The sequence below is a fragment of the Arvicanthis niloticus genome, chromosome 2 (genome assembly GCF_011762505.2).
Source record: "Arvicanthis niloticus isolate mArvNil1 chromosome 2, mArvNil1.pat.X, whole genome shotgun sequence".
NCBI classification, from domain to species: Eukaryota; Metazoa; Chordata; class Mammalia; order Rodentia; family Muridae; genus Arvicanthis; species Arvicanthis niloticus.
The window spans coordinates 91,449,597-91,464,460 of NC_047659.1; the positions used below are offsets into that span (position 1 = coordinate 91,449,597).

Sequence of the window (14,864 nt, forward strand, 5' to 3'; positions counted from 1 at the left end):
CTTTATCTTCCTCTCTTGGCCCCCTCTCCCTTGGTCTCCTTTGCACTCTCTTTCTCTTCTCTCCTCCCCTTCTCTCTCTCTCTTTCCTCTCATGGCCTGGTTCAGTCTGCTGGACTCTCTCTACTCTGGACTCTTCCAGATGCCTTTGCCTGTTCTTTATTGATCACATCTACAATAAAAAACCTTCCCTTCAAATATACCTTGGAGCGGTCATGTCCTCAGTTTATACAGAGGTTGATCCTGTTCTCTCCTGAACCTTTGGGAAGAAAAGGTTCCTGCAATATCACAGGAGATTAAGCTGTGAAACCAGACTGGATCTGAGTGGCCAGCCTGTGGGGCTTGCAGTATGACTTGAAAGGTTCATTTCTAACTGTCCCCATAAGATTTAGCAGCACTGGTCCAGCCCAACTTGGGATGAGTGTCAGCCCCAATCCTGGGAAAACACCCTGGGGTTTTTCCTGTTGCATTTAATTGGTTTTAAGGTTCAAGTAAATTTGCAGAAGATATGGTGGTCGAGTTGGCTCTAGCAACACAGTGAGACCTCGTAGCATGATGAGTCCTTACCTGGTACAAACCCCTCAGTCTCCACCCAGTCTCTTCTTTACTATATCCATGGTGGCCTTGGGCTTCATGTTGTGCTAAGCAAAAGCCAGGGGCAAATGTCCTGGATGAGCTATAGGAAGGGCATCATGACAAAGGGAACCCCAGCTACTCTTGCTGCAGTCAGGGCAAGTCTGGGTGACACCTGGGTGAAGCCTGAGGTGCAGGGGACAATACAAAGGTACTTTCCATCTGCTTAAGCTTACACAAATTTGGTTTCAGTTACTCTGCCTCTTGTGTTGAAGCAGTTCTGATACTTGGCCAACCCTTCTGTGGCAGAACTCCACCTTGGCTTCTACGGAAAGTGGGGTGAGAAATGAAGACAGAGTGGTGCCATGTGGTGTGTGTGTGTGTGTGTGTGTGTGTGTGTGTGTGTGTGTGTGTGTATTCTGGATTGGACTGAGTCCCTTGTGCCTTTTGATGAGGGCAGCTCCTCTAGGATTAACACTTAAGGTGGGAGTTGCCTGCTTGTACCTGTGCCTTTGGGAATCTACTTTCTGGTTCTCTCACTCTGCCTTGATTTCTCCCTTTTCAGGAGCTACTCAGGCCTCTCCTTTGTCCTGAGTGGAAGTCAACCCTATTATGCATCCTCCTCCCTCATTCTCCCTCCTCCCAACCATCCCCCACCCTACCCCTGTTGTATTGGCAATGGGAAAACCTCTCTGCACAGCATAACTTTCCCATACTGGTGTTTCGAGAAGAGGGCTAGTTGTTGTCCTACATAGAGCCAGAGAGGAGATGCAGCTGTCGCTCCTGGCCACAGGTGTCAGCTGCTCTCCCCTAGTGGGAAGGTGTGATTGAAAGGGCAAAGGACAGTCTGAGGCAAGATCGGCAGATGGGACAAAGGAAGGTACAGGTGACCCAAGTGAAGCCACAGGAAATGAAGTCATGACATGAGCTAGTTCAGATAAGAATTCCCAAATGTCCCAGAAATATGTTTAATTATGCTTGAATTATATATATATATATATATATATATATATATATTAAATGAAATAAGCATTTCAAAAGAATTCACAAATGATCTTGACACTTGGGCTTCAGGATGCCTTTTTACCCCAAAGATATTGAGAGGGCAGAGAGAGGGCAGGGAGAGGGCAGGAGAGGGCAGGAGAGGGGTAGGGGCTGACTTGCTTTGCTGCCCCTGGAAAAGCACTGCCTGTGTGTCTTCTAATCTGAGTTCCTCCTTTCCAAAATGTATTAAGCAATGATATGCAAAGTTGTGATTTATAAAGAATAATCAAGGGAACACCCAGGAACCAATCCACTACCCATCTGAAAGAATGACACTGGAGCAGAACAGAAGCTTTCCTCCACCTGGTGGAGGGTTGGGAGAGGCACTCCCACCATTCCATGCGTCTGCCAGGGAAAGCCCAGCCCACTGCAGCCCTGGATATCCACACTCCTCACTCTTCTCTGCATAGGAATGAATTTCCAAGCTATAGTTGGTAATATTTTGAATGTTTTAAACAGTCTATAAATAATATCCTTTAAGAATATGCATTCCATAGTTGGGTGTGAGGACCCATATTTTGGTTAGAGTTAGGGTTAGGGATGGGGTTAGAGTTAGGGTTAGAGGTTTGAGGTCATCCTCAGCTCCATAAAGAATTCAAGGACAGCCTGGGCTACATGAGATCCTATCTCAAAACTACCAGCAACAAAAATGTTGAGTATTTAGTTACTACAAACATGTTCTCCTCTCCACTCACTCTGCTTGAAAGAGTCATATGGTAAGTCTGGATTCGGTTGGTTCATTTCCATGGTGATGAACAACAAATCTAATACATTTACTAGTGGTGGTATAATAAATATTGATGCTTATAAAAATAAGTGGGCAATCTTAATTTTCCCATAAAAGAAGCAGTCACAAGAGATACAAGCGATAAAATATCCTCTTAGGGCAGGTATGGTGGCACATATTTTTATTTCCAGCACAAGCAGAGGCTGTTGAATCTCTATGTGTTCAAGGCCACCTTAGTCTATATAATGAGTTCCAGGCCAGCTAAAGGGCACATAAGACCAGAGAGAGAGGTGGGGTGTGTGTGTGTGTGTGTGTGTGTGTGTGTGTGTGTGTGTGTCTGTGTAGGAACTGAGAGACTGAGAGAAAATATTCTATGCAAACTATAGAAAAATTACAGAAACTTGGTAGAAAGCTGTAAAGCTCATCATCACAGACATAGAGTCAGAAAACGGAGACATCATACCTGCCCTAAGGGAAAAATAATACTATAACCTCAATCAAATTGAACACAATCAAATTTCTAATTAAAAGTTTGGGGAGCACTGGTCCAAAAGATTCTAAAATTCATGCAGAAGAGTTTATAAAATTCAAAATTTTATTTTTAAGAATCCATAAAATTAAATGGATACAATTAAGGATAAAAAGTAATTCTAATAATAATTCTATTAACTCTAGTAAATGTATTTTAAAGTTACAGTATTTAAAGCCCAGAGAGTCAGAAAGTCAACCTATTGGTATTTGTGCAGGAAATTTACATATGAAAGCTATGGCTTTCCCAGTAGGGGAATGGTGTATATGATACATTATACTGGAAAAATAACTACTGTTATTCCACTTTGCCACTCTTCAGCTGGTTAACTGAGATGAAGCTAGGTGTGATAGCACATACCTATAATTCCAGGGTTGGACCTTGAGGTCATCCTTAGCTACACAGTGAGTCTCAGACCAGCCTAGGCTATGTGAGACTCGAAAAGGAGAGGGTGGAAGGGGTCTGGATTGATGGATTAGTGGTTAAGAGTACTGGCTGCTGTTCCAGAGGACCAATGCTGGGTTCAATGCTCAGTGCCCACATGGCAGCTCACTGTTGTCTGTAATTCCAGTTCCAGAGGATCTGAACAGGAACAGACAAACATTCAGACAAAATGCCAATGCACATAAAATAAAAGGAAATCATTTTGAAAAGTTAAAAATCAGTGAAAAATACAAAATAAAGTTTAAAACTTCTTTTTTAGATTTGTTTTGTTGTGTTATGTATATGAGTGTTTTGTCTGCATGTGTGTGTCCCACTTGTGTCCCCAGTGCCCCAGGAAATCAGAAGGTGGTGTTGAGTCCCCCGGTGCTAGAGTTGAAAACTCTTGTGAGCCACCGTGTTGGTACTTGGATTCGAACCTGGGTTGTCTTAACCAGTGAGCCATCTCTCCAAATGTTTCCAAGCCTGAAGACCCAAGTTTGCTATCTAGAACCCACATGGTGGAAGGAAAGAACAGCCTGAAAGTTGTTCTGTGGCTTCCACATGGGAGCCATGGACCACCATCACCCGGGCACCTCCCCCACACTAAAGTATTATGTTAAAAATAAACTGAGGCACAATACAGGGAAATGAACAGGTAATTCTGACTATATACATACTAAACTTCTCTGTATTAAGACAACCATACAGAATACAATCAAGTTGTAAAAGTATTTACCAAGAGACTAGGTGTGGTGATCCTGGCAGTCTGGAGGCAGGTGGATCTCTGGGAGTTAGAGGCCAGCCTGGGCTACACAGTAAGACCCTGTCTCAAAATGAAACAAAACAAGAAAGGCAAAACCTATGGTGGATTAATTTTCCCAGTAAACAAAAATCTCTTTGAAATAAATACTAAAAGGTACACAATTAAATAGAACAACTTAAAAGAAGGGTCTGGTAATGGCTGGTTCAGTAAAGTACTTGCCTTAAAGACATGAGGACTTGAGTTTAGTCCCCAGAACACACACACACACACACACACACACACACACACACACACACAAAGCCAGGGATGGTAGGAGCACTTGTCATCCCATCATGGGGAGATAGAGACAGGCAGATCCCTGGGGCTCATAGGCCAGCCAGCCTAATCTTGCTCATGAGTTCCAAGCCAATGAGAGAGAGAGCGAGCGAGAGAGAGAGAGAGAGAGAGAGAGAGAGAGAGAGAGAGAGAGAGAGACCCTGCTCAGAAAAGCAAAGTGGAGGGTGCACATACATGTGTATACACACACAAACACACACCAGGCAGAAAGACCAAAGAAAGATTTGCTGCCTATTGGAGTGGTCTGGAGCTATCGAGGGAAAAAATATTCTGCTTGGCTTTCTGATGTTCTTAGGTATTTAGTTAAGGCCCAGCTGAGGTACAGGGTCAGTTCAAGACTAACCTGGAAAATTTAGTCAGACTGAAAATAAAAGTGAGAAGAGATGTGGGGAGCTCAGTAGTAGAGGGCTTGCCTAGTGTACATGAGGCTCTACGTTTAATCCCTATGCTGAAAACAAGAACAGACGCCCAGACAAACCACCTGGGAACAGTAAACCTCCCTGGCTGGAGTTGCATAGGGAGAGCCTGCCTAGAGATCCCAAGAAGATTCCTATGCTGGGCAAGGAGGCCAGCCTCTTATCTAGACAGTCTATTTCAGCTGTGCAATTCTGTTACTCTCTTGCCATGCCTGGATACTGAGGGCAACTGTAATCCTGATAGCTGCTTGCTGAGCCTGTGGGAGAGGCCTTGGATGCTTCCTGTGGCAAATGGTAATTGTAGCAATTTTACTACTTAGCAAGGACATGGCTGATCTAGTTTAGAAGAGAGAGTTACTTGAGGGAAGGCAAGCCTTTGGGCCCCTGGAAGTGAAGACCTGGGAGTGGTCACTTAGCTTTCTCAGAGTTACCTCTATAACTCATCTCTCCAACAACTTTGGCAGAAACTTGGAACCCTTTGTCCATGCTGGCCAACACTCCCCTCCCCCCCCCCACACCCCCGAGTGGCACAAGTGACATCTAGGGAACTCCTGCAGTGTGGAGGTGGGAGACACCAAAAGCAAACCAAAGATACCTTTGACCAAAATCCTGCAACAACAACAACAACAACAACAACAACAAAGCCTGTAACAACTTCACAGATGGTTGGAGAGACAAAACCCTTACCCACAAACACATGTGGAGTCTAGCTAGGTAGCATTAGGCAATTATTTTCTCTGATTCATTGTTTCCATGTGCAAAACTGGGTCAATAACATTTATTTCACAGGCTAGTTGTATGGATATACATTCAGAACACTCATGTGTTCTCTCTGTGTCTCCATATGTGTCTCTCTGTCTCTGTTTCTGTCTGTCTGTCTCTCTCTCACATACACACAAACACACACATACACTAGTTGCATGACTACCATGCAGAATTTGATACATAACAAATTTTAATAGCATGTAGCAACCAATGGCTTTATTATGTTTTCTACAGAACAAATAAATGAAAGTAACTAATTGTAAGAGAGCCTGAGGGACTCAGAACCTAATGCTTAGGTGAGCTCAAGACCTTAGGGAAAGCTTCGGTCATTGACCGCAAAGATATTTGAATGCCTCCCCAAGGCTTGGAACTATGTTATAGATCCCAGATAACTAAATTTATGTGATTCCTGTGTCTCCTAGTGAAGTAGATTTACCAGATGAATAGTAAATAAACACCAGTCATTATTAGCAGTAGCTGTACACGTATTGAGCTGGAGAATAGAGTGTAATGAAGGACCATGGCAGGGATGGCCTGGTTCTGGCTAGGGGAAGAATCAGGGTGTCCCAGAGCAGATAGCCTTTATGCTGAAGCTGAAAAGGGGCTGCAGAGACGAGCCTCCCAGACAAAGAGTACATCACATGAACTGAGAGGCAGGAAAGGCTGGCAGGCTTAGTAAATGGACACCTGTGTCTGAGGCATAACGAGGAAGGAGGTGAACGTGGGTCACATGACTCTGAAAGCCATGGCTTAAAAAATAAATAAATTTGCATTTTATCATGAGGGATAGATGCCATTGGGAAGTATTAAGCCGAGAGGTGATGTAAAAACGCTCTGCCTGGGGGGCAATATACAGGCTTGGCAGGATGGGGAGCGGAAGAGGAAGTGCAAGTGGCTCAGGCCAGGATGAAGGATCATGAGAAGTGATAGGATTCAAGGCTGACTGTGAAGAACCTACTACATATGGTGATGTAGTGGACTGAAGGATGAGGCAGAAGGTACTCATTAGGCTTTAGTGACCTGGTATGACACAGAGGGATAGTCCTGAAGAAAACTTCCTCAGGTACCAAAATGGAACTTGACTGAGTGACTGAGCCTTGAGCTGGATCTTGACCTGCAGGCGAGGTGTGGAGGACAGACTTAGTCTCCAGGAGGGTAGGCAGCAGAATCCGGAAAACGAGGTGGAAGGAGCTTGCCTCACTATGCGTAGGTGGCCCAGAGTAGGGCGGGCCTTGCCAGGAGGGAAGGGTGTGAGCTGTGGACCATGGGGTGTGAACCTTGCAGGGTGGGATCTGAGGTGTGGCCTCTGGAGTCAAGTGCAGATATGAACTTAGATGGTGGAGATAATGGGGAGCTGGGAGCTTCTCCGGGAAGCAACTGGCCAAGCAAGCATCTCCTGGGGAATGGGGAAGCAAGCTGGCCTGGAGACTGGGCATCCTAAAAGGACTTCTGGACCACCTCCTCTGCGCTCAGGAAGACCGGCCGTGTGTGCTGGGATGCTTAGAGAAAAGAGCTCTTGGCTTTTTGTGATGAACCAACACTTCCTTGCTGGTTCATTGCAACCTTGTTGTCTATTTCTTTTCATTCTACTGTGCATGTTTGTTGGCTTTGTTTTGGGGCAGGTCTTGCTTTATGACAGGCTGATCTTCAACTCCCAATAATCCTGCTTCTGCCCATCAAGTGTCAAGATGGTTGACACTTACTTATACCACTGCACCCAGCCCTCCATCTCTTTTGATGATTTCTCTGCAGCTGGATGTCTGATGGAAGACAACAGGAGAATGCAGAACTCTGCCTCTTCTGTCTCTGCCCTATCTATGGCCAATCTCGCCCTGTACAGTGGCTTTTAAAGCTGTTGGTATTTTGTGGCTGGTGATGCAAGTCGGTTGGCACAGTGCTAGCCTCTCAGGTGGGAAAACGCTGGATTTGACCTTCAGCACCACACAAACTGGGCATGGTAGCACAGGCCTGTAACCCAGCCACTTGGGAGGGAGAGGCAAGAAGATCATGAGTTCACAACTATCCTCAGCTACATAACAAGTTCAATGCCAGCCTGGAATGCATGACATTATATCTCAAATACAATGTATATTCTGCTTCATGTATTCAAACAGATTATCACCCTACTAAGTTATCAACTTGTCAGTTGTCTACCTGACATTTCTACTTGATTGAATTTCAAATTTCAGATGTCCAAGACAAGGACTGGAGATATAGCTTAATTCTCAGACATTGGTCTAACATGTGCAAGGCCTTGGGTTCAATTCTCTGTACTACAAATAAAACTAAAATGTCCAAGACAGAAACCTTCATTCCCCTTTACCTACTCTAGTGTCCCTCACCCGATTAATGGAACCCTGCAGTTTCTAAGGCAAAAAACTAAGCAATATCTGTGATTGCTTATTTTATATTCAGCTTATCACTGACTCTTGTAGGCTCTATTTTCAGAAGGGGTCAAGAATCTGCCCATTTCTCCCACCCCTAGTCTGGCCACCAACCTTGGGCCACAGCTAAAACTGCCATTTCTGTTTTCCGGGATCTCGGGTCCTCAGGTGACATCCTCCACTGATGTCTAACACACAGATAAAATCGCTCCTTAGGCTGAAGCCCTCCAGCCGTACCCTCTGGACCTCAGAAGGAAGCTAAGAAGGCTGCTGGTTTGATGGTCCTGATTTTATCTTTGACCACTGACATCCTGATTTCTTCCCCTGCTTTCTGCCCACCAGACCACCCTGGTTATGTTTCTAAAAACCAGTGAAAATTGTGCCTACCTCAGGGTCTTTGCACTTAGGAATGTGTTCTTTTTGGAACACATGCCCATCATTCCTCTCATCCTGAACATTTTTATTTAAATGTTAACAAAATATCTGCCAAACCGTCTCTGTTGACACATGCTTTGTCCTTTATATCAGAATAGTACTATACTTATTCTCTGGCTGTCTTACCAGCGGACATGTAGGCTGCATGAGGGCTGGATCTCACATGACCTACTCAGTGCTGTCTCCCACTCCTGAAACAATTCTAGGCACATAGTGGGAACTCAGTAAATATTTGTTTAATGAATGAAAAAAAGAGCCGCCTCTGATGTACTTCCTGGTTTTCTCAGGATAATGTGGCAAGCCTGAGAAGAGTTACCCAAGAATACAGGGCAGGGAATGTAACTCCAAGGAGGGAGGCCCAGTCACCCTGATGAGCTGGTATTTACTGGAGGCTATATGCTGTCCAGAAAGAATAGTTCACATGGGTGGTTCTAGGCAGAACCTTCCGAAGGCCAAAGCAGAGAACTGAGAAGCCATTTGAGAACTAGTGCTGTTCCTTCAAAAGCTACCATGTGGTCATCCTCAAGGACTCCACACACACTGTAAGTGCCCACATGTCCCCAGTCACACATGCCCTCTGCAGGGCTGGCTGAGGCTGTGACCATTTAATCTCTACACACTTCACAAAGGTCTTAATGGATGACCACCTGACCAGCCTCTGAAAAATATCATGGAAATTGACAATTCACTATAGAGCCCAACTTCACTAGAGTATCTACTTGCACACTATGGAATATTAACCAGCCATAGGATTATAATTATGAAGTTCCAGGGTTATAGTTCAGAGCTAGAGCTACTTTTTTTTTTTTTTTTTTTTTTTTTTTTGCCTACCATTTTTGATGCCCGCAGTTTGATGTCCACTACCACATCCAGAAACACAAAAATGTAACTATGAACTTTAGGCTTTGATCTAAAAACATACCTTAATTTTAGTGTAAAAATAGCCTTGGATAGATATACCCAAATATTATAAGCCTAAATACATAATATTATCTAAGAAAAAAGTTGATGGTAGATTATTGTAGTAGGCTGAATGGTTTACAATAGATCTGCCTCAACATTTTCCAAACATTTTAAGATAACTATGATTGATGACGATTAAGGGAATATCTGCCAATAACTAATAAAGGAGTATTGAATCTTCCTAACATCAAGAAATGATAAATGTCTTATAGGTACGTTTACTTCAATGTCACATTGTGTCCCCTAAATATATGAAGCTGCTATGTGTTAAAATATTTTTGATTTGTTTAGGTTTATGTATATGTGTGTGTGTGTGTGTGAGAGAGAGAGAGAGACAGAGACAGAGACAGAGACAGAGACAGAGACAGAGACAGAGACAGAGAGGCAGATATGCTGGGGATTGAGCCCAGGGCCTTGTGCAAGTAACTTCTGCGTAAGTGCTCCACTACTCTGTGTAAGTGCTCCACTACTCTGTGTAAGTGCTCCACTGCTCTGTGTAAGTGCTCTAATACTCTGCGTAAGTGCTCCACTACTCTGCGTAAGTGCTCTACTAAGCGATCACCCTAACCTCTAAATATATTTAATTAGTTAATTATTTTTTAAAGATCTGTTTTAATTATGTGTATGTATTTGTGTATGGGTGTGTTCGTATGCGTACAGGAGCTCAAAGTAGACAGAAGAAAATGTCGAATCCCTGGAACATCACAGTTATCCTCTGTACTGCATGACAGCAGTCACCTCATCCGTCTTGTGCAGTTACTCTCCTTGGCCTGTTAGCCACTCTTCCTCTGTCTTTCCTACTTGGGTTCCTGTACCCATTATTCTCTTCTTTAGTAATTTCATTCTTTTCATGTACATGGTGGTTGTGAACTAAACTGGGGCCTGCTGGAAGAGTATATAGTCTATTAGCTACTGAGCACCTGCCAGTCCCCTCCAGTATATTTTTACAAGAAATTTTAAGCCAGGTGTGCTGAGGCAGAGACAGGCAGACCTCTGTGAGTTGGAGGCCAGCCTGATCTACACAGTGATACTTTGTGGATTCTTCTTTTCCCCACCCTCTGGTTTCACCTCCTATCACTACATAGGAGAGAAAGAAGGTTGGAGGGGGAGAGAGACGGAGATCTCTGAATCTGATTTCTTCCCTTTGGTTTCGTCTTTGAGCATGAGTATTAATAAGCCTCAATCATCCCCCCTGAATGACTACCAACCCTGTGTATCAGGGCTCCAGCATTTATATACCCTATGCAAAGTTCCCAGAATTCCAAATGTCACACAATCACAGAAATTATCTGCATTTGAAAAAAAAATCGTACCTCTGCTAGAGCATGAGGCAAATCATGGTCAGCTGCTGTGGACAGTCCCAAGGAGCCCCACAACCTTACACCCAAGATCAAAACAAAAGTTCATTCTTATAATATTTCTGTGGTTTTAAAGAAACCAAAATTCCAGAATTCTCATATACAGTGCTAGGTAGAAAAACCTTATCTTAAATAAATAAATAAATAAATACCAAAAAAAGAAACCTTAAAAGCAAATCTTAAGTTTAATTAAAAATTAAACAATTAGATGAAATGTATTTTATTGTATTAATATTTTACATGAAGTGTTATTCATAAAAATTAAATAATAAAATAAAGTATAAGAAATTAAATGTCTTTCTGTGGTGGTCTATGTCCCAGATAAGTAGCCTCTCTACTGTGAAGCAGCTGGAAAAAAAGATAAGGGCATCACAGGTACTCCCTCATTCCTGAATGCTGATACGTGTGGAAATGGCAAAGGCAGAAGAGAAGAAACATAAGGATGGCCTCCACTGCTCCCTCAGGTGCTCCGGCTCTGGGCTAAGCAGCTTATCAACTTCCTACCTGCTATTTCTCCATAGATAAGGAAATAGGAAGACCAAAGACTTATGAAACTCTCCTAAGCTAACAAGATGACAGATGACAGAGCAAAGGGTGGAGTCTCATCTGATTCCCAAGAGTGCACCCAAGCTCTCACCCATTCCATTGAGACCAATACAAAACCACTGGGCTTTAACTGCTGCCATCGATTTTTAGCTGACCTCTGAGAGTGAGTCAGGAGGCCATGGATGCTGGGCAGAAAAGGACAGACCAGTGACTTCCTTAACAAGGCAAAGGGGAGGAAAGCTGTCCCAACCCCTGCCTCTCCTTTTTGCATAGCAAGAGGATGCCTAGCTGGCTTCTCAGACACAAATTTCTGGGAAGAAGGTGGTACAAGAAAGAGGAAGGAAAGAACTCACTAGACCTAAGGAATGATGGCTTTTGGGGAAGGGTAAAAGGGAGGCCAGTGTGGGGCAGAGAAGTTGAGGGAAATCCTGGGGGCTCTTGGCTGCTCAGCATCTGTGACTGAGAAGGGTCACCATAAGAGGTGCCATACTTCCTTAAAGTATCGTCTTGGTTAAGGGGTGGAGCCATGTTCTTAAGAGGGCGGGGTCACCCACAGCATCCTTCACAATGATAGGATGCGTGTGTGCGAAGCGGCATCTTCTAGAAACAGGTATGATGACCTTGCAGTTGAGGCTCAGGATATCGAGGGCCAGACAGAGGGGAGAAGAGAGATCAGTAAGACCTGTAGAAGGTGAGGAGTTCATAGTCTCTGCTCCTTGTGAGTGAGACCTGGGCCAGGCTCACTGGTGTAGAACTCAAAGTGTGAGTCACTATTTTTTCCCAAACCCTGGCAGCAAATAGAGGAGACAGAAGAGATAGCTGACAGCCTTGGCTGTTGCCCAGTACTAAAGTTATCAGATAGTACTTCTTCAAGATGTTACTTTCCCTGCCCAATAGGCAGGGCTGTGAGAATATCAAATCAGAACATTCCTCAAACTTGTTGCCACATGAACGACACTGCTGTGGACTGTGTGTGGACTGTGTGTTTGAGCACTGGGTACAGTATGTACCAGGCACTATGCTAGGCCTTCAGAAGCATGACTTTATTCTCTCTTCTCAGTATCTCATGAATAGTAATAGAGACCCGTCTGTCTTAGTCCCTGCTCTATTGTTGTGAAGAGACACCATGACCTTAGCAACCCTTACAAGAGAAAGCATTTAGTTGGAAGCTGCTTTATAGTTTTAGGGGCTGAGTCCGTTATTAGCACAGAGGGAGCCTGGTGGCAGATTTTGCAGGCATGATGCTGGAGAAGTAGTTGAGAGTTACATCCTGATTTGTGTAGGTGTGGGGTGTGGGGTGTGGGGTGTGGGTGAGGTGGGGGGGGGAGTGGGGACTGGGCCCGGCAGGGGCTTTGAAACTTCAAAACCCACCCCCAGTGAAACACTTCCTCCAACAAAGCCACACCTACTAGTCCTTCTACTTCTACCAAAGAGTTCCACTCCCTGGTGACTAAACATTCAATTGCATGAGCCAGTCGGGACCATTCACATTCAAACCACTACACTGTCAAAACTACCTGTGTGACTTTGAAAAGGTTTCTGAACAGGGCTGAAGAGATGGCTCAGCAGTAACTCCAGCTCCGGGGGATCTCACTCCCTCTTCCACCCTTGTAGATAACTGTACACACATGACATACACTTACATAATCACACACATATAGAAAGCTTTTTTAAAATCTTTTTTTTAAAAAAATGCCTAATATCTCCAAGCATTACAGTCTCACCATGTGCATATATGAACCCCTGCCTGGCAGAGTATTAGACACACAGAAGGCACTTAGTAAAGGGTTACAACTTCTGTTAGCTAGTTTTCTGAACACAAAGCAGACAAGAATACATGTGATCTTATTCAGAGTCAGGAAGGAGAGTCAAGTTTAAGGGGATAGGAGCCTTTCCCCTCAGAAAACAGACATACCTGAGAGCCGTGGGAAGTCGTGGGAGGTAAAGGTGGGGGCACAGCAGTGTGTGGGTCCTGTGCATCTTCAAATCCACTGCAATTTCTTCCTGGCCTGCTGTCTTCTTCCCCTTGTGGGTTCTGTGGGACAAGCATGCTGGTTCCCAGGCTGCAGTGGCCTTCTGAGGCATGGGCCATCCCAGCCTTGTCCACTTAATTGGAGTGTGGAGTAGACTGGAGCTGATTCTTAAAAGCAAGATGTCCCCTTCAGGCAATCCTCAGGGATTTTCACGAGAGGTTTGTGAGAAAGGGAAGGTGCCAGCAGGCTCCTCCTGCAGAAATGTCAGATGAATTATTAAGGAGGGAGGGAAAGAGGTCACAGCGTCGCTAAAGGAGCTCCGGAAACATTTGGAGCAACCTGATCGTCACTGGTAAAGGAAAGGTCCCCTGCTGTGCAGTGGGTCTGCAGGCAGCAAGGACTGCCCCGCCCATGCCACACCAGGTAGCGCAGGCGAGGGGAGACCTGCACTTGGAGAGCTGCGATTCAGGCTCGCGGTTGTCTACAGCTCTGCACTGCAAGAGCTATTTTTAAGCATGAAACTCAATATATCTCAGAGAAGGAACGGGGGATGGCGAAATGGCTGAGGCTAGCAGGCTCTAAAGGAGAATCACATCCTCGTCCGTAAAGCCATTGCTTAGTTGCTGCTCCGCACCCGCAATCTCTAATTTGAGCTATGAAAACAAATACCCACCTCTAGGCTCTGAGCTGATAGTGGAGACTGGTCATTAACTCTGACTCTCATTTCGTCTGGCTTGATAAATGATATGACGAAGTTTAAAGAGAATGCACCATGGTATTATGTTTAAAATCACAAAAACAAAAGCAAGCCAGGTCCTTTAGAACAACATGCGCTCCTGACCACTGAAGCTGAGCCGCCTCTTCAGCGCCATCTTGCAGTGCGCTATAACACAACACGTTTGCTTGGGTTTTCTTTTTCCTTCCCAATAATTTTTATACACTTTACATCCCAATCACAGCCTCCTTCCTTCCTTCCCTCCCAATCCCGCCCTTACAAATCTCTTCGCCCATCATCCTCTCCCTTTCTCCTCAGAGGAGGGGAAGACACACTCCCCTACTTGGGTACCAACTACCCTGGGATATCTAGTCCCAGCAGGACTAAGCACCTCCTCTCCCATTGAGGCCCAACCAAGAAGTCCAGGTAGGGGCAGGCAACAGAATCAGAGACAGCACCCACTACACTTGCTAAGGGACCCACACGAAGACTAAGCTGCACATTTGCTACAAATGTGTGGGGTGTCTAGGTCCAGCCCCTGCGTGCTCTTTAGATAGTGGTTCAGTCTCCGTGAGCCTCCCATGGGCCCAGGTAAGTTGACCCTGTGGGTCATCTTGTGGTGTCCTTGCCCCTCTGACTTGCTCAGTTCTATCCCCCACTCTTCCACAGGACTCCCTGAGCTCTGCCTGATGTTCGGCTGTGGGTCTCTATTTCCCTCTGCTGCTGAATGAAGCCTCTCAGGAGACAGCTATGCTAGGTTCCTGTCTGCAAACATAACAGAGTATTATGAATGGTGTCAGGGGTTGCCTCTCTCACATGGCATGGGTCTCAAGTGGGGCAGTCATTGGTTGACCATTCTCAGTCTCTATTCATCTTTATCTCTGTGCATTTTGTAGGAAGGACAAATTTTGGGCTAA

The 14,864-nt window shown here is 44.8% G+C and overlaps 1 protein-coding gene across 1 annotated transcript in view; it reads right to left on the reverse strand.

Moving 5' to 3' along the window:
- Nucleotides 1-13,485, reverse strand: part of Pla2g4e (phospholipase A2 group IVE) — a 64,683-nt gene extending 51,198 nt beyond the window's left edge. The window contains exon 1 of the mRNA XM_034494854.2: nt 13,175-13,485. Within this exon, the coding sequence (XP_034350745.1) occupies nt 13,175-13,351 (177 nt within the window). The 5' untranslated portion in view covers nt 13,352-13,485. The remainder of the gene's footprint in view (nt 1-13,174) is intronic.
- Between the last annotated feature and the right edge of the window lie 1,379 nt (nt 13,486-14,864).